The 20091-nt window shown below is 31.0% G+C and overlaps 1 protein-coding gene across 12 annotated transcripts in view; it reads right to left on the reverse strand.

Moving 5' to 3' along the window:
* Positions 1 to 839: 839 nt before the first annotated feature.
* Positions 840 to 20091, reverse strand: part of LOC143230141 (FK506-binding protein 15-like) — a 118527-nt gene continuing 99275 nt past the window's right edge. For 6 of the 12 annotated variants that reach the window (XM_076463209.1, XM_076463204.1, XM_076463206.1 and 3 more), the window contains exons 27-32: positions 15147 to 15254; positions 14543 to 14621; positions 13851 to 14258; positions 11268 to 11362; positions 4935 to 5000; positions 840 to 1109 (exon numbers count right to left, since the gene is read on the reverse strand). In XM_076463209.1, coding sequence (XP_076319324.1) covers positions 1032 to 1109; positions 4935 to 5000; positions 11268 to 11362; positions 13851 to 14258; positions 14543 to 14621; positions 15147 to 15254 — 834 coding nt within the window. In that variant the 3' untranslated portion in view covers positions 840 to 1031. The remainder of the gene's footprint in view (positions 1110 to 4934; positions 5001 to 11267; positions 11363 to 13850; positions 14259 to 14542; positions 14622 to 15146; positions 15255 to 20091) is intronic. The other 6 variants (XM_076463207.1, XM_076463208.1, XM_076463214.1 and 3 more) reach the window with 3 other exon arrangements.

The following is a 20091-nucleotide window of genomic DNA, read 5'->3' on the forward strand; positions in this document are numbered from 1 at the left end:
TGGATAAAACAGTTAATCAGAAAATTAGAAGACACAAAAGAAAAATAATTTTTATGATTTTTGTCAGAAAAAAGACAAAGGCACTTTGTTCTTTCAAGGCACTTGCACTCAAACAGAAAAGTTAGAATTAAAAACTTCAAATTATGGCCTTAATTGTCAAGTGTATATTTTCAAATATACATTAAGCTTGTACAGCTAGAAGAGATAGCTATCACAGCTCCACCTATGCAAATAAACTTGTGTACAGATGTAGGGAGCATAACAAAGATATACCTTTAAAACTAGTCCAAATGCATTATATTTTTAAACTAATATAATTACTATTTAAATACCTCTATAAATAGGTTTTCTTAGTAACAACTCATATTTCTAAGACATATATTCCTTTTTTGCAAGGTGTTGTTTATATGTCAAAAATAGAACAACAAAGACAACGTGCTGATATGAAAACACTACAAGCCAGACAAACTCTGCTTTACTATACCATAATTTAAGGGTAATATTTTGTAATGTAAGGTAATTTTAGAAAGAAAGCACTCGTGAGGTAACAGGTATGGTAATTACTGACAGCAGGTTAAACCTACCACAAAATACCAGGTGAAACACACTGTGATCTGTACTGCTTGTTTTAAGTTGTTATGCAACACAAATGAAAATGTGCATTTTCTATGACTTGTAATTCAAAGATAATAATGAAAATCAAATTAGAAATTACATACATATATTTAATTTTCTGCATAAATAACTGTTACATTGTTAGGTCGCAATTATAACCAACAGATTATCTCATGTTTAATGAACCTTAACGTAATTGAAAAAATGATTTTTGAAGCTTCATCTTTGGTACACTAGGTTTATTCAGAATCCATAAAAAACAACAAAATTTTGTTCATCAAATATATATACTAATAACCTGTGAATTCAACCTTACATAAATATATATCTTTTCAACCATTAGTTTTCAAATACATTTTTCAACCAATCATTACTTCAAAAATTCATCTGAACAAATTACAAAAAATACAAGAATTTCACTTTAACCAATCATCATCTTCCTCTTCATCATCTTCATCAAACAGTGGTGGTGGTGGTGGTTGTGGCTTCCATTTCTAAAGGTGATTAAGGACATTGAAGTTGTGTTTAAATAATGAAATCCAGGTTTAACCTACAGATAAAGCTAATGGCAACAGGCATATTTTAAGAAGCATTCAGCAATATATATCGCTCTCAAGTATGTCACAATTACATGTAACGGATGAGCCCAGAGATGCACTCAAAGATTTGTCAGATGTGTGACATCACCATAAGATTAAGAATCTCAAAGTCTAATTTTGAATAAACTACATTCAACACTAATTATTTCAGACTATTTACATTAAAGTTAGATTACATATCCATGAGAAAATAAGCAACTTAACTTCCTTTACATTAAACAGCAAAGTTACTAATGTTAATATAATCACACATCTTATTGCTTTAGTACTTTTATGATATTAAAAATCTTGATTTTATAATGCCTTCCGTACCTCCTACCCTGTCAACAAAAGAAAAGCAAGCTTTGGTTAAGGAAGTGTTTGTTCATAAAAGATGTTTAAATAATGATAGAATTATCTTTCATTTTTCAAATGTTGGGACTCAGCTCCAGGAGCCAGAGTGGTGCTCCTGGTAGCATCAGACCCCTGGGCAAAGTGATGCTTCCAATAGCATTAGACTCCTGGGGACAGAAGTGCTACCAACAGGATTAGATTCCTGGGCAGAGTGGTGTTTCAAATAGTATTAATCCCCTGGGTAGAGTGGTGCTCCAGGTAGCATTAGACCACTGGGTAGTGTGGTGCTCCTGGTAGCATTAGACCACTGGGTAGTGTGGTGCTCCTGGTAGCATTAGACCACTGGGTAGTGTGGTGCTCCTGGTAGCATTAGACCACTGGGTAGTGTGGTGCTCCTGGTAGCATTAGACCACTGGGTAGCGTGGTGCTCCAGGCAGCATTAGACCACTGGGTAGCGTGGTGCTCATGGCAGCATTAGACCACTGGGTAGCGTGGTGCTCATGGCAGCATTAGACCACTGGGTAGCGTGGTGCTCATGGCAGCATTAGACCACTGGGTGGCGTGGTGCTCATGGCAGCATTAGACCACTGGGTAGCGTGGTGCTCATGGCAGCATTAGACCACTGGGTAGCGTGGTGCTCATGGCAGCATTAGACCACTGGGTAGCGTGGTGCTCATGGCAGCATTAGACCACTGGGTAGCGTGGTGCTCATGGCAGCATTAGACCACTGGGTAGCGTGGTGCTCATGGGATCATTAGACCACTGGGTAGCGTGGTGCTCATGGGATCATTAGACCACTGGGTAGCGTGGTGCTCATGGCATCATTAGACCACTGGTTAGCGTGGTGCTCATGGCAGCATTAGACCACTGGGTAGCGTGGTGCTCATGGCAGCATTAGACCACTGGGTAGCGTGGTGCTCATGGCAGCATTAGACCACTGGGTAGTGTGGTGCTCATGGCAGCATTAGACCACTGGGTAGTGTGGTGCTCATGGTAGCATTAGACCACTGGGCATGCCAGTTTTAACCTTTAAAAATATATAATTATTAAGCATTCAAATTTAAACCAATGGTATTCATACACTACAAAAGAATATCAAAAATAATGTCAATTATAAAGATCTCGAATGTACAAAATATATGCACGATAAATATATACTTTCATGAAACTCAGGTTAAAATCAACACACTGTGGATGTATGTTGAAGTTTAGTAAAAGAAAGATATTAAATTAAATTCTAAGAAAACTTTTGACACTGAAACCATTTGCTGGTTGGTCAAATGACTTGTATAACATTGAAGAATCAAGTATGACAATAATTCTATGGTATTCTTTATGAATTGAATCTGTCAAAGAAGTTTCTGGATGACATTTCAAACTACTAGTGCAGATGACCTGATCATATTTTCAAGTTAAAAAGCTATGTTTAAACTTCTACTATAATCATACCCGTATAGAGACCTCTCACTGTAAACCTTACTCTGCTTTACTCAGAACTACAGCCTCATTTCTACCTGATAAATCTGAACTGATGAGGATCTGTAGTAATGGTTTCAAACATCATCCAACACATTCCCAGACAGATGTGGTTTATAAACAATACCTTTAAGATAAACTCTTTCTTTTCTAAACTTTTTTGCAAGCAAAATACGGCAAGGTATACCTTGTTGAAAGACTAAAAACAAAGGATTTATAGGTTGTTTATTATACAGAAAGCAAGGATGTACAAACTTGTTTGGTGTACGGAAAGCAAGGATGTACAAACTTGTTTGGTGTACGGAAAGCAAGGATGTACAAACTTGTTTGGTGTACGGAAAGCAAGGATGTACAAACTTGTTTGGTGTACGGAAAGCAAGGATGTACAAACTTGTTTGGTGTCTGGGAAAGCAAGGATGTACAAACTTGTTTGGTGTCTGGAAAGCAAGGATGTACAAACTTGTTTGGTGTACGGAAAGCAAGGATGTACAAACTTGTTTGGTGTACAGAAAGCAAGGATGTACAAACTTGTTTGGTGTACAGAAAGCAAGGATGTACAAACTTGTTTGGTGTACAGAAAGCAAGGATGTACAAACTTGTTTGGTGTACAGAAAGCAAGGATGTACAAACTTGTTTGGTGTACAGAAAGCAAGGATGTACAAACTTGTTTGGTGTACAGAATGCACTGATCATATCACAAAAATAATACTAAATAATATAGAGATGTTTGCTTTTAACATATGGTTGAAAACTTCTGTTGAGAATAGAAGGATGTGCAAGTAGTTTAGTTTCACTAATATAAAGATGTGTAGTATCTTTTTTTTTTTAGTATGAGTGATATAATTTAATTCTGGATTCTCAACAGTAAACAACTATTTTCATACTAAACTAACAGTCATAGTAAGTAATAATGTCATATAATAAAACTCATAATTGGACATATATTGAACACTACACTTCTACTAATAACCGAGCATGTCCTCTTATTACATTACAATTAATAACAGGGTACATTCTCACGCTTCACTAATGCTAGTAATAGGGTATATCCTCTCAATACACCACTACCAACAATACATATCCTCTCAATACACCACTACCAACAATACATATCCTCTCAATACACCACTACCAACAATACATATCCTCTCAATACACCACTACCAACAATACATATCCTCTCAATACACCACTACCAACAATACATATCCTCTTAATACACCACTACCAACAATACATATCCTCTCAATACACCACTACCAACAATACATATCCTCTCAATACACCACTACCAATAATACATATCCTCTCAATACACCACTACCAACAATACATATCCTCTCAATACACCACTACTAATAACAGTACACATCTTCTCACTATGCTACTGTTAATAACAGGGTACATTCTCTCGCTTCACTAATACTGATAATGGGGCATGTACTTCAGTTTAATAAAGAATAATTAATCAAATATCTAAAACATAAATACTGATAATAAAGTAAAACAGATTTTTTTACATTAAGAAGAGCTATTAGAAATGTAAAACTGAGAAATTTACAGTTTACTATCTTTCTAAATGTTTAATATCTTTATATTGTTCAAAAGTACATTTACTTCTAGCATGCAGTATAAAGAGACGAGTCTTAAATATCAAGAAACTTGTTTGAAATAAATAAAAATATTAAAATAATAGTTTTGTATCAGCTGAATCACAGCATACTTATAACTATTCCAAATAGTGAATTGAGTTACAAGTATTTTGTAACAAGGGATAGCACTGTAATAATGAAATACACTTTAAGGTTGACTTTATAATTAACAAGAAGCTAAGATACTAAACTGAAATGATAAGAAAGTTGGGAAATGCTCATTATTGCAATAGTTTAAATGAAACAGGATGTGCAATACCTTATCTCTGGTGTCAAAGAAGAGATACTTCTTATCATCTGCAGAGCCAGGGTCACAGACGATTGCCTGGGGAGTGAGTTTAGGTTCAGAAGAGAGAAAAGTTAAAGTTAAGATAGAAGAGAGATGCAAAGACACATATAAGGATGTGCAGAGAAATACACAAAATATGAAGACAAAATATAATGTATATAAGACAAAGCCTGACAGTGAAACTAAAATACATGTTAAAATAATGAGGTACAAAGCCTGACAGTTAAACTAAAATACATGAAGTTTAACCTCATCACAGTGACCAAGTTAGGATGAAAAATTGTAAATTAAAACTAATAATTTGATAAACAAACTTTATAAATCTTTTGAACACAACACTACTAGTATCTTTACTACCACTGTCACCTTCTCTTAATAAATCTTTTGAACACAACACTACTAGTATCTTTACCACCACTGTCACCTTCTCTTAATAAATCTTTTGAACACAACACTACTAGTATCTTTACCACCATTGTCACCTTCTCTTAATAAATCTTTTGAACACAACACTACTAGTATCTTTACCACCACTGTCACCTTGTCTTAATAAATCTTTTGAACACAACACTACTAGTATCTTTACCACCACTGTCACCTTGTCTTAATAAATCTTTTGAACACAACACTACTAGTATCTTTACCACCACTGTCACCTTGTCTTAATAAATCTTTTGAACACAACACTACTAGTATCTTTACCACCACTGTCACCTTGTCTTAATAAATCTTTTGAACACAACACTACTAGTATCTTTACCACCACTGTCACCTTGTCTTAATAAATCTTTTGAACACAACACTACTAGTATCTTTACCACCACTGTCACCTTGTCTTAATAAATCTTTTGAACACAACACTACTAGTATCTTTACCACCACTGTCACCTTGTCTTAATAAATCTTTTGAACACAACACTACTAGTATCTTTACCACCACTGTCACCTTGTCTTAATAAATCTTTTGAACACAAAACTACTAGTATCTTTACCACCACTGTCACCTTGTCTTAATAAATCTTTTGAACACAACACTACTAGTATCTTTACCACCACTGTCACCTTTTCTTAATAAAATTACAACGGAATGTTCATTCTTTTCAGTTTCCTTTTTGGTTCTTCTTACTAAAATCAACCTTGAAAATTCTTATGGTTAATTACAATTAAACTTATAATATAAAAAAGGCAAACAAATAAGATTGTTTGATATTCACCCGAGCTTTTATAATCTGTTTAAAATTTTAATAGTGCCATTATTGAAGAAGTGTGGAAAGAGATATTATAATGTTACATATATGGAACAATTGAGAAAAGGTATATTAAACTGACATAAGTTTCATATGCACTGGCATTAATTAGTCACATGGTATGTCCATCATTATGATAGTGAAAGAAAACATGTCTAATAATAATAATAAGGATCTTTTGTTTACATTTCTTAAAGTAAATAACATTTTAAGAAAAGTAAACAAAAAATTAGTATTTGCAACAGACATGCAAAAAAACATACAAAAAAAGGACTTCATGTGCTATAAATGGATGCTCAAATAAATACAGATAACTAAATTTATGGAGAGAACCTATGTATGATTTTCATGGACATGTGCACACAGAATGTACCTATTTAATCCCTTACGTGTTTCATGTCATGCTGCCTGAAGAAACAGTTAAGTTGAAATGAATAAAGGCAAAAAAACATTCCCAGAAAAATGTGTATTTGTGCTTGGAACATTTTCTTGACGAAATGCCAGATGAAAGAAATCTGTTTCCTAAAATTAATTTGATATATGAAGAAAACGTAATGATTGATCAATATAAGTTACAGACACAAGAAGACGAAGTAAAAATATGAAAGCTGAATACAATAATGATTTACTCCAGAACCTTTTGATGGACATTGAGAGGTAATTGGACCAGCTAATGATGTATGATGAATCTATGTTATAAACAAGGAAAACCATAGTTAGGTTTTCAAACAAAATGAACACAATCCAATTAAACACTAACAGAAGTACAGAGTAAACTTGAAAGTGGGACAACAACTGCTTCAAAGATTGTGGATATAAACAGTGATGTACTTTTTATGCAGTTATATTATGTATGGTAACTTTCTCGACACAGGCATGGTCAATCTGACCAACCACGTAACCTTTTCATAGATTTACTACTTCTAACTTTCAAAATGGCATGTACAGTGCCTTGCAAAATTCTTCCCCCCACCCCATGAAGGTAATCAATTTTGGGTATTTTTGTGTGAAATACATAACTCAAACAGACAAAAATATCTATTATATTAATCTCAGTCCAATTTCTAATAATTACAAAGAACAAAAAGTGGATTGTTACTTTAGTGATACAACACATGTTCCAAAAGTCTGTGTGACATACTTTTCATTTCTTCACATGATATTTTACAGTACTTAATGATAAACTGAAAAACTTTAAAATTGATTTATAGCCCCCTATAGAACTGTACGTCTAAACGATCTTCTCCCTTAGGTATGTTCTCTTCTTTTCAGTCTCAATATGTAACAGTAAACCAAATTATAATTTTCAAAATACTCTACTTAAATCAATAGAGATGGCTCGATATGACCTATTTTTTCACATGGTTCTTTGGTACCTGATAAAGTTGTATTTACTTAAGCAGGGTAGTGACATAAAGTTATATCAATGGTGGTAAAAGCTGATAGGGTGAAGACTTAATGCATTTTCAATATTGTTTTGTGTTATGCCATTAAATTGGGTGACAATGCTGTTTTTTGGTTCTTTGTAACCTTTAGAAACTTTTCTGAGATTAATATAAAATATATTTTTTGCCATTTTGAGTTGTCTTTTACAATAAAATACCTAAAATTGATTACCAATACAGGGAGAGGTGAAGACATTTGTAAGATACTCTATATCTTCACAAAATTTGCAGTCTTTCAGTTGACATTACAAGTCTTTCACACACAAGCAATATGTTTTTGTAAAGTACTTTTAATAAATTAAAATAAAGATTGATCCATGAATATATTGAGTATTTGTTTGAAATTTCTGAAAAGTAATTTTCATGTTAAGATTAAAATAATTTTTCTCATCTCAAAAATCCCAAATTTCCTTTGTGTAATCCCTAAAACATTCTAAATGCATTACCAACGTTGTTTACAGTAGAACCATTAATTTCTCTATATGGGATTGGTCAAGTTAACCCACCTCGTAACCACCAAGAAAAATAAACCTAAATTAACTATTTTTTCCTTGTATAATGACTTCAGTTGGTAACATGAAACTACATTCATTTATCCTAAGCAGCTCCAAGTTCATGAAAGTATACATCTGTTTAAATTTTATTGTCCTCTGATCTGTGTCTAACTACTGTTTTTGCAAACATTATAATATTGAATTCCATTACAAACTAAATTAAAATTTTTGAATGTGATACAGTTTCCGTGCCAATTCAGTACAAGTGTATTTCCTACTATCATGACCATATTATAACTACATGCTCATTGAAAGGTAAACAGAAAAATCAAACAAACAGAAAGACAACTAATGTCAGTTGCTAACAATATTAAAATTTTCAAACACCAATTATAAATAATATTTTATTTAAAATTCCACACACAGTCTGAACTGTGAATTAAACTAAGAACAACGTGAAATATACAGATACTGATTACCATTAAATGATAAAGGGTCTCTTTAAGATATTAAACAAAGAACAATGTGAAATATACTGATACTGATTACCATTAAATGATAAAGGGTCTCTTTAAGATATTAAACAAAGAACAATGTGAAATATACTGATACTGATTACCATTAAATGATAAAGGGTCTCTTTAAGAACAATGTGAAATATACAGATATTAATTACCATTAAATGATAAAGGGTCTCTTTAAGATATTAAACTAAGATCAACGTGAAAGATATAGATATTAATTACCATTAAATGATAAAGGGTCTCTAAGATATTAAACTAAGAACAATGTGAAATATACAGATATTGATTACCATTAAATGATAAAGGGTCTCTAAGATATTAAACTAAGAACAACGTGAAATATATAGATATTAATTACCATTAAATGATAAAGGGTCTCTAAGATATTAAACTAAGAACAATGTGAAATATACAGATACTGATTACCATTAAATGATAAAGGATCTCTAAGATATTAAACTAAGAACAATGTGAAATATACAGATATTAATTACCATTAAATGATAAAGGGTCTCTTTAAGATATTAAACTAAGATCAACGTGAAAGATATAGATATTAATTACCATTAAATGATAAAGGGTCTCTAAGATATTAAACTAAGATCAACGTGAAAGATATAGATATTAATTACCATTAAATGATAAAGGGTCTCTTTAAGATATTAAACTAAGAACAATGTGAAATATACAGATATTGATTACCATTAAATGATAAAGGGTCTCTAAGATATTAAACTAAGAACAATGTGAAATATACTGATACTGATTACCATTAAATGATAAAGGGTCTCTAAGATATTAAACTAAGATCAACGTGAAAGATACAGATACTGATTACCATTAAATGATAAAGGGTCTCTTTAAGATATTAAACTAAGAACAATGTGAAATATACTGATACTGATTACCATTAAATGATAAAGGGTCTCTAAGATATTAAACTAAGAACAACGTGAAATATATAGATATTAATTACCATTAAATGATAAAGGGTCTCTTTAAGATATTAAACTAAGAACAACATGAAATATACTGATACTGATTACCATTAAATGATAAAGGGTCTCTAAGATATTAAACTAAGAACAATGTGAAATATACAGATATTAATTATCATTAAATGATAAAGGGTCTCTTTAAGATATTAAACTAAGAACAATGTGAAATATATAGATATTAATTACCATTAAATGATAAAGGGTCTCTTTAAGATATTAAACTAAGATCAACGTGAAAGATATAGATATTAATTACCATTAAATGATAAAGGGTCTCTAAGATATTAAACTAAGATCAACGTGAAAGATATAGATATTAATTACCATTAAATGATAAAGGGTCTCTTTAAGATATTAAACTAAGAACAATGTGAAATATACAGATATTGATTACCATTAAATGATAAAGGGTCTCTAAGATATTAAACTAAGAACAATGTGAAATATACTGATACTGATTACCATTAAATGATAAAGGGTCTCTAAGATATTAAACTAAGATCAACGTGAAAGATACAGATACTGATTACCATTAAATGATAAAGGGTCTCTTTAAGATATTAAACTAAGAACAATGTGAAATATACTGATACTGATTACCATTAAATGATAAAGGGTCTCTAAGATATTAAACTAAGAACAACGTGAAATATATAGATATTAATTACCATTAAATGATAAAGGGTCTCTTTAAGATATTAAACTAAGAACAACATGAAATATACTGATACTGATTACCATTAAATGATAAAGGGTCTCTAAGATATTAAACTAAGAACAATGTGAAATATACAGATATTAATTATCATTAAATGATAAAGGGTCTCTTTAAGATATTAAACTAAGAACAATGTGAAATATATAGATATTAATTACCATTAAATGATAAAGGGTCTCTTTAAGATATTAAACTAAGAACAATGTGAAATATACTGATGCTGATTACCATTAAATGATAAAGGATCTCTAAGATATTAAACTAAGAACAATGTGAAATATACTGATACTGATTACCATTAAATGATAAAGGATCTCTAAGATATTAAACTAAGAACAATGTGAAATATACAGATACTGATTACCATTAAATGATAAAGGGTCTCTTTAAGATATTAAACTAAGAACAACATGAAATATACTGATACTGATTACCATTAAATGATAAAGGGTCTCTTTAAGATATTAAACTAAGAACAATGTGAAATATACAGATATTGATTACCATTAAATGATAAAGGATCTCTAAGATATTAAACTAAGAACAATGTGAAATATACAGATACTGATTACCATTAAATGATAAAGGGTCTCTTTAAGATATTAAACTAAGAACAATGTGAAATATACAGATATTGATTACGATCATTTTTAAAACAACTCAGAACATCAAATGTTCTGTTGGAAAGATTTAATTTATATCCCAATGTTCTTTCTCGTAAATATTTAAACTAATGTTGTATCCATAAGAAAATAATATATAACCATAAATTATTAAGCCATAAACAAAATATGCTGCATGTTTTAAAAAAGATCCTCAGGTACACGCTAAAACGTGGGATTTCACTGTATATATGTATATATACTAAAACACTTACCATATCTTCTTGGTTGGGTACTCCATCCATTAATGGCTTTCTACTGCTATTAATATGATCTTCAAATATTTTCTGCTCATCTTTTTTGTTGTCTCCTGAGTGGCAATAGATAATAATTTAAAGGGTAAGAACTCATTTCAGTCTGTAATAGTATATTTATATAAATAAAGGTATGCAACTCACCCTAGCTCTCAGTGATGTCGAGAAAACCCACTTGTAGAGAAATATATATGCAAAAACGGCTCATCTGGGTTGAGAAAATATTTTACGTAGAAGAGCGAACAACGTTTTGACCTTCTTCGTGAACCTGACGATGACCGAAGAAGGTCGAAACATTGTTCGCTCTTCTACGTAAAATATTTTCTCAACCCAAACGAGCCGTTTTTGCATATATATTTCACTCTAGCTCTGTATTATAGTAGAATTATAGTTAAAATACACATTTCACTCTAGATTTATATCATAGTGGATGTATATAAAATATGATATATAACTCACTCTAGCTCTGTATTATAGTAGAATTATAGTTAAAATACACAACTCACTCTAGATTGATATCATAGTGGATGTATATAAATTATGACATATAACTCACTCTAGCTATGAATTCATGCAAATAATGCTACAACACACACACTAGTGGATCTTAGTTGCATCTTAGATTTATATAAATAATTTCATATCACATTAAAACTGAGAATGAAGTTCATTAAGATTCATGTTTTATTACAGTTCTTGTGTCATTATAGAAGTACAAATCTCCCAATGTTTCAGTCCACTTAATACTTAATGTTCATGTTCTGTTCCTTACAACTGAACCTGTATTGGTAGCACACTTATTTCAAGTTAAGAGCGAGTCAACTTAGCTTAATGTCAAGAGATTCTACTCATGGAAATAAAATACTGTTGTTAGAGACATCACATTTGTTTATACAGCAGTTGGTAATATGACAAGTGTTGCAGGCTGTAACATTACAGTGTTCATCTAATCACTGCAGAGTCTTCTGATGGTTGATTCAATATATCCCTTGTTGCAACCCTGGTGAGTAAACTTGTATACCATTAGCAAGGAATACGGTGAATGTTGCTTATCTTTAAAGTTAATGAGATTTTTCAATCAAAATCCAGTTATAAACAAACATTTTAAATAACTTGTATATACATATCTTTGATAATTTTAATTGTGTATGAAACAGTGCCTAATCAGAATGTGACTAAAGTAACAGTTTCCTTTGAAACACATTATGTAAGACATGGATAATTTAGTTTTTGGGTTCTAGTGAACAAAATTTCTTCTAACTATATAATTAATGTTATCAACTTCTGTTTCAAAAAGATTTTTATCTCCAAGCATTACACAAGTTCTGAGCATCATGGTTTTAACCAGACTGTTTTAAGGATTGAAGGAGCAAAACTTTTACACTATAAATACAGTTGAGTGAAAATCGGTTTATGATACATTTCAGAACTATACTCTGCTTATTTAAATGTATATATAAACAATTGGTTATTATTCTGTCAGTAAGGTTTTATGTTTATAATGTGGTTCACGTTAAGTTTCATCTCTCTGCATTCCTATATTTATTAATCAACTATTTAGAAGCCACAGATGTTTTACTTCTTTCAACGGAATCAGTGATAGAAATAATAAAATAAAATAACATTCACTCCAGAGAAAGCTGTCAAAAAGATTACATTCCCTCACATAAAATTACATTATCTCATGAATTGTTTTTACTTTACTCCATGCAATATGTTCACTTTCATTGGTCATAACAAAAGGAATGCAGATGGACCATACCTCAAAAATCAACTAAAAAGAAATTCTTCCTTGTGAATGTATTGGGTTGAGGAATAATTCGTGAGCGTTTTTTCAAGTTTCATATCATTTGGTAGATAATTTTTTGCTCTAATAGATGGTGTGTTTGATTTTCATATGTCTTTAATTTTTGCTTTCATTTTCAGCTCATTAAATGGAATGTCAAGTGGACAAAATCGAGCATTTTCGACACCATCTGCTTTTCGCATTTAATTTCTTGCAATTTCGTTTAAAACAATGCATACTATATACCTAGGTATTACATGAAATAAAATATCATAATAAATGTTTTGGGTGTAATGTGTTCATGCATTGAAGTATTGTATAGTCTTGCATGTAATGCTTGAATGAAATTATTTAAAAACGCTCACGAGTTATTCCTCAACCTAATAGAACTTTATAATGTTGTCCTTAGATACATTATTATTATTACCTTCTTTAATATGTTGCCCTTAGATACATTATTATTATTATTACCTTCTTTAATATGTTGCCCTTAGATACATTATTATTATTATTACCTTCTTTAATATGTTGCCCTTAGATACATTATTATTATTACCTTCTTTAATATGTTGCCCTTAGATACATTATTATTACCTTCTTTAATATGTTGCCCTTAGATACATTATTATTATTACCTTCTTTAATATGTTGCCCTTAGATACATTATTATTATTACCTTCTTTAATATGTTGCCCTTAGATACATTATTATTATTACCTTCTTTAATATGTTGCCCTTAGATACATTATTATTATTACCTTCTTTAATATGTTGCTCAGTTTCTTTTGTACCCTCGATGGTATCTTCAAATTTGTCAGTGTCCCCTTGTTTTATGCTGTTATCACATACGTGAGAAACAGAATCACTCTGTTGATTATTGTCCTTACCCTGAGGAGATGAATCATTTGCATCAATATTTTTGTCAGTCTGAAACTCATTGTGCTCAGCATCATCATGCTTAAAGTTAGTTTCTGCAGATACTATCTCATCTGACACTTGCTTATTAGAATCTGTGGGGTCAGATACTATCTCATCTGACACTTGGTTATTAGAATCTCTGGGGTCAACTTCATGATCCATCTCTCTTTCCTTTTCATTCCTTGTATCTGTATAAGCTGTATCTGTTGTGTTCTCTTCTTTTTCTACATGAGGTAATGGAGCTTTTCCTGAAAATAACAGCTGCTTTTATATAAATGTTAAAAACAAAAACAAACAAAAGAAAAACCCAACAGAATGCATTTCACAACCAATTTTAAAATCAGATAATAGTTTGTGAATATAAACAGTTTCCTGAAGTTTCAGTAGTTATTATAAACAAAAATTACATGTTCTTGGGAAAGAACATGGTGTCCATCAATTAAGATATAGTCGATACCTATTCAGTAATACCTGTAAGGAAGGGTTAGATTATCACTTAAGCTTATACTAGTATACATAGCATCAAAATCACCTTTGTCTGTTTCATCCACAGCCTCATGTTCAACAAGAATTGGTTTTCTCCGGCTCTGAATTACTTCCAGTGTTACATTCTGAAAATTTAAATTAATTCAGACATAAAATATTTTGCATTTTTACTCAGAGAAATATTATAATCATGGTTTGCTTAGCCAGTCAATAAATTATTCACCCCGTTATAAGTCTTTGTTTCAATTAAGTAAACTGTCACAGTTCAGTCAATAATTCAGTAAACTTCCATGTGAGCCCCGATGGTAGCATCCAGAACATTAAGGCGAAAGCATGTGAGCCAAGATGGTAACATCCAGAACATTAAGGTGTAAGTTGACTGAATTAAAAGAAACATTTCTTGAGTTGTGTTACTAACTGCCACAAACCATTTCAAGATAGCTCATATAATAAAGAATTTATAAAGGCTTATAATGAGGTGAATAATTTATGGACACCCCCGTATAATGAACGACTTCTAACTGTGCTGAGTAACCTTATGAGTATGAAACCCATGGAGTGTGGTTTATTTTATTAATATACCACAATCAAGATTTGTTTCGTCATTTCTATCATGAGGATTCTAGTGTAAAACGTAATTAAAAACTTACCCTAATTGTATTGAGTAATGTCATGAGTATAACGTCCCGAGTATACTGCTCATCTTCTTCAAAAGCTGCCTGCAACAGTCTGTAAACTGTATTCATCACTTTCTTCAGCTATAAGATATCAAAGAACCATATTCTAGTATTTTTATCAGAGGCAGCTATTAAGATGTCTACAGTACTTTCAGTTACACCTAGACAATTAAGAAACTACACCAATTATTAGACTCCAAAGTTCCTTCTTTGCATATTACATACTTTTATTAGTATAAAACCTTCCCTACCTTTTGTATTATTATCAATATTACAGTTATATTACCATTTTATAGAACAAAACATTTCTTATGTATTACTATTACAGAGATGTACTACACTTTTATAAAACACAAACATCCCTTACACTATATATTATTACCAATGTTACACAGTTACACTATAATTTTACAGAACACAAACATCCCTTACACTATATATTATTACCAATGTTACACAGTTAAACTACCATTTTACAGAACACAAACATCCCTTACACTATATATTATTACCAATGTTACACAGTTAAACTACCATTTTACAGAACACAAACATCCCTTACACTATATATTATTACCAAAGTTACACAGTTACACTATAATTTTACAGAACACAAACATTCCTTACACTATATATTATTACCAATGTTACACAGTTAAACTACCATTTTACAGAACACAAACATCCCTTACACTATATATTATTACCAATGTTACACAGTTAAACTACCATTTTACAGAACACAAACATTCCTTACACTATATATTATTACCAATGTTACACAGTTAAACTACCATTTTACAGAACACAAACATTCCTTACACTATATATTATTACCAATGTTACACAGTTAAACTACCATTTTACAGAACACAAACATTCCTTACACTATATATTATTACCAATGTTACACAGTTAAACTACCATTTTACAGAACACAAACATTCCTTACACTATATATTATTACCAATGTTACACAGTTACACTATAATTTTACAGAACACAAACATTCCTTACACTATATATTATTACCAATGTTACACAGTTAAACTACCATTTTACAGAACACAAACATCCCTTACACTATATATTATTACCAATGTTACACAGTTAAACTACCATTTTACAGAACACAAACATTCCTTACACTATATATTATTACCAATGTTACACAGTTAAACTACCATTTTACAGAACACAAACATTCCTTACACTATATATTATTACCAATGTTACACAGTTAAACTACCATTTTACAGAGCACAAACATTCCTTACACTATATATTATTACCAATGTTACACAGTTAAACTACCATTTTACAGAACACAAACATTTTCTACCTTATGTATTATCATTATTATTATGGTTTTACAGCCATTTATTAGAAAAAAATCACCCTGTACTCTATGTCTTATTATCAATGTTACACAGTTAAACAACCATTTTTATAGAACAAAAAAATTCCTACCTTATGTATTATCATCAGTTACAGTCATACAACCACTTATCAGAACAAAATATCCCCTACTCTGTGTATTAATATGAATTTTACACACTTATACAACCATTTATTACAACAAAACATCACCTACTCTATATATCATTATCAATGTAACAGTTTTACTACCATTTATTAGAACAAAATGTCCCAACTCTATATAATATAAATTTTGCATTTTTACAACCATGTATTACAACAAAATGTCCTCAACTCTATGCATTATTACCAATGTTACACAGTTTTACTACCACTTATTAGAAAGAAATGTCCTCTTCTACATTTATTTTTATCAATGTTACACAGCTTACTACTATTTGTTAAATCAAAATGTCTCAACTTTATGTATTGCTATGAATTTTACAGCTTTACTACAATGTACTTTAACAAAAGCTCTCTATTCTTTGTATTATTATCAATGTTAACTCTCCAGCTTCAGACTTGGTCAAAATGACCTACTTTGTAACCCAAACAGATCTTTGTAGTTTCCATATTATAACTTATAAAATGTTTTGCATATCTTCAAAAATTTTGTAGGCTGTCAGTAATTAAGAGTAGTTTGTAGACACAGAATCATAAATTTCTTTTGAAGTATTTTCACTAAAACTTTCTCCACGAATACGTGAAGTCAAAGTGTTGACTTGTTTGAGAGAAAGGGATTTTCATGTTAAGATAAAAAATACTTTTCTTAATCTGAGAAATCTTTAGTTTCCTTTGCATAATCTCTAAAACTATCTAAATAAATTTCAAATGTTTCTCCTCAGTAAAAATTTTTATTTTATCAGTTATTTTCTCCAACCTAACTCAACAAAAGGTTGATTAATTTGACTGAGCTTATAACAACCAAAAGAAATATCTAAGTTACCTTCTTTATTTAAATTGTAACATGAAGCTATATTTGTTTATTATCCTAAGTAATTTTAAACACAACAGTATATATCTATTTATAATTAAATTTTATAGCTTTTTTGTCTTAAGGTCTATTACTAACCAATATTTCAGTCATAATATCTGTAAATCACTTGGAAAATGTACAGTACATACATTACCCTATTGAATTAATATAATGCACAAAATACTTTTGAGTTGCTTGGACTAACTGATTGTGAAAAATATGTAACGTTATGTTGTTGACACCAAGAAAGAACACCCACATACGTATTTTATTTCTTGTTTTTAACATGTATCCTTTAACGCCGTCAACAACACTTAACGTTAATTTTTTTTCACAATCAATTATTTGTAAGTTTTTCAAAAAAATAAGTTTAAGAAGTTGTTTATAAATGGTAATAATTATATGTATATAATGTATTATAACTAAAACTGTATTCTGTAAAATTAGTCCACTAAAACACAGCCAATTCAGGTCACTTTGTAAGTGTAAGTTATGTATTCTTAGTTATGGTAACAAGGGTGCATCATGTCATTGCAACTTTTAAAATGTTAGCCATGTATGGCTGGAAGGTCAATATAATAAACATATATAAATGTATAATGTTATGAGATTTAGACTAAACATTTGTGCTTTTGTGTTATAATTTGCAGTCATTATAGAATGAAACAAGCATAATTTATATTTATTTCCTAATCTTTTATGGTGGTTATGAGGTCAGTTAAACCAAACATAGAGATGCAATAGTGAAAATGTAAAATGCTCAATAATTATCCATACATTAAAGATTTTACAGGTGAAATTTGAAAATTATCTGATGCAAAGAAGTATTTTTAATCTTAAAATCAAAATTACTTTGCACATTGGATAGACAACAGTTAAAAAGAAAGAAAGCATATTACTTTAAAAATTTGATAAAAAGATTGATTGTTTTGTATGAAAGTCTTGTAATGTTCAATGATAAGCTGCAAAATTTTGTGAAATAAACTTACTAGTTAAAAAGCTATAGCATGAAAACTATAACAAGCACAAGATGGTTACGAGGTTGGTCTCATGGACTGAGCCTATGCTGAAAAGAGTTAATAAAAATGTTAATGGAACTCACTAAAACTTTGTAACATATGTAGAAAAAAAAGCCCACAAGAAAAATAAAAGAGTTAAACAGTCTTACCACCATGTATAACATCTATTATATATTATTATAATGTAATATTAAAATGGTATCAGGAGGCCATGTCATCTGGTAAGATCAACCCACATGGTTGTATAAATGGTATCAGGAGGCCATCCCGTAAGGTGACAGCTAAGCTCCTCTAGAGGCTATGTCTCTTCAAAATCAGCAGAACATCACTGCCCTACTTCAACTGAATAATTATAGTAATCTTTTCAAGGAACCCATTCTGGAGGGTGTCTCCATAGTCAACCACTTCAGTAGTTTAGAACTGGAAAGTTGTAAGAAGTTTTATACTCCACTTGGGGAAAGAAGGGTAGCAAGGTGATGGATGAATGTTACCACTGGAGACAGTGTAATGGGTGACAATGAAACCTTATATTGAAAAGCAAACTGGACCAAGTTATTCTCTCAAGACATGGCAGGATGGGCAGCAATCCTCTTGTGTTTTACCAATGTTTTCCATGGATAGTGTGGTTCAGAACAGATACTGTAAGGTAATTAATTGTTAAATGATCTTGTGGAACACCTTATCTCAATTGGAAAGCCATGGAAGAAACCATAAGTCAACAAGGATGTATATTGCTTATTTGAAGTTAAAGGATACCTGGTCAGGCATCACTTGCCAATGAAATGGATTCATATGATAAAGAACTAGATTAAGGCCCCTGAAAGAAAAAATCTATGAATAAAACTATACCAGTTAGGGTCACATCAACATTTGAGGATTGGCCATAGGTGGTACATAAGACCCCAATGAAGAGGAAACCATTACTGATGAAAACAGAGGGAGATGAACAGACTAGGAGTGATTCATGTGCTGGACTATAGAATCTCCTTAAGATGACAAAAACAAGAAGGGAGAAAGTGAGGTATCAGATCTGATAGGAAGAAATCTGGCACAAGGTATGGAAGAATAAGCCAATCTAACCAAAAGGCAGACCCAATTTATAAGGGTAGAAGGTGAAAGATCACAAATTGTGGTTGGTTGGTTGATTTAGTGTTTTATGGCACAAAGCAGCTAGGCTATCTGCGCCAAACATCTAGTAAAAAGGTAAAAGTAAAGTAGGTGTAGTAAAAATCATAAAAGGAAATGAAGGTAAAACAAAACAGCATGTAAAAACATAAATAGAATAAAACTAATGTTGACATCCAGCCTACAATGTTAAGAGAGAAACTATGGTAAGAGAAGTTGTAAAGGACTTTCTGTAGCATAATGGTAATTGAATAGCCTTGAATGCAGGATCATATTCCATACCTATGGAACAGGCACAGTTGTGATAGTGTCAGAGCAGATAGATTTAGCTGTAGTATTGTTGAGGTCATTTCCACATATACCTGAATGTGGCCGGTAT

The sequence above is a fragment of the Tachypleus tridentatus genome, chromosome 10, assembly GCF_004210375.1.
Source record: "Tachypleus tridentatus isolate NWPU-2018 chromosome 10, ASM421037v1, whole genome shotgun sequence".
Lineage (NCBI taxonomy): Eukaryota > Metazoa > Arthropoda > Merostomata > Xiphosura > Limulidae > Tachypleus > Tachypleus tridentatus.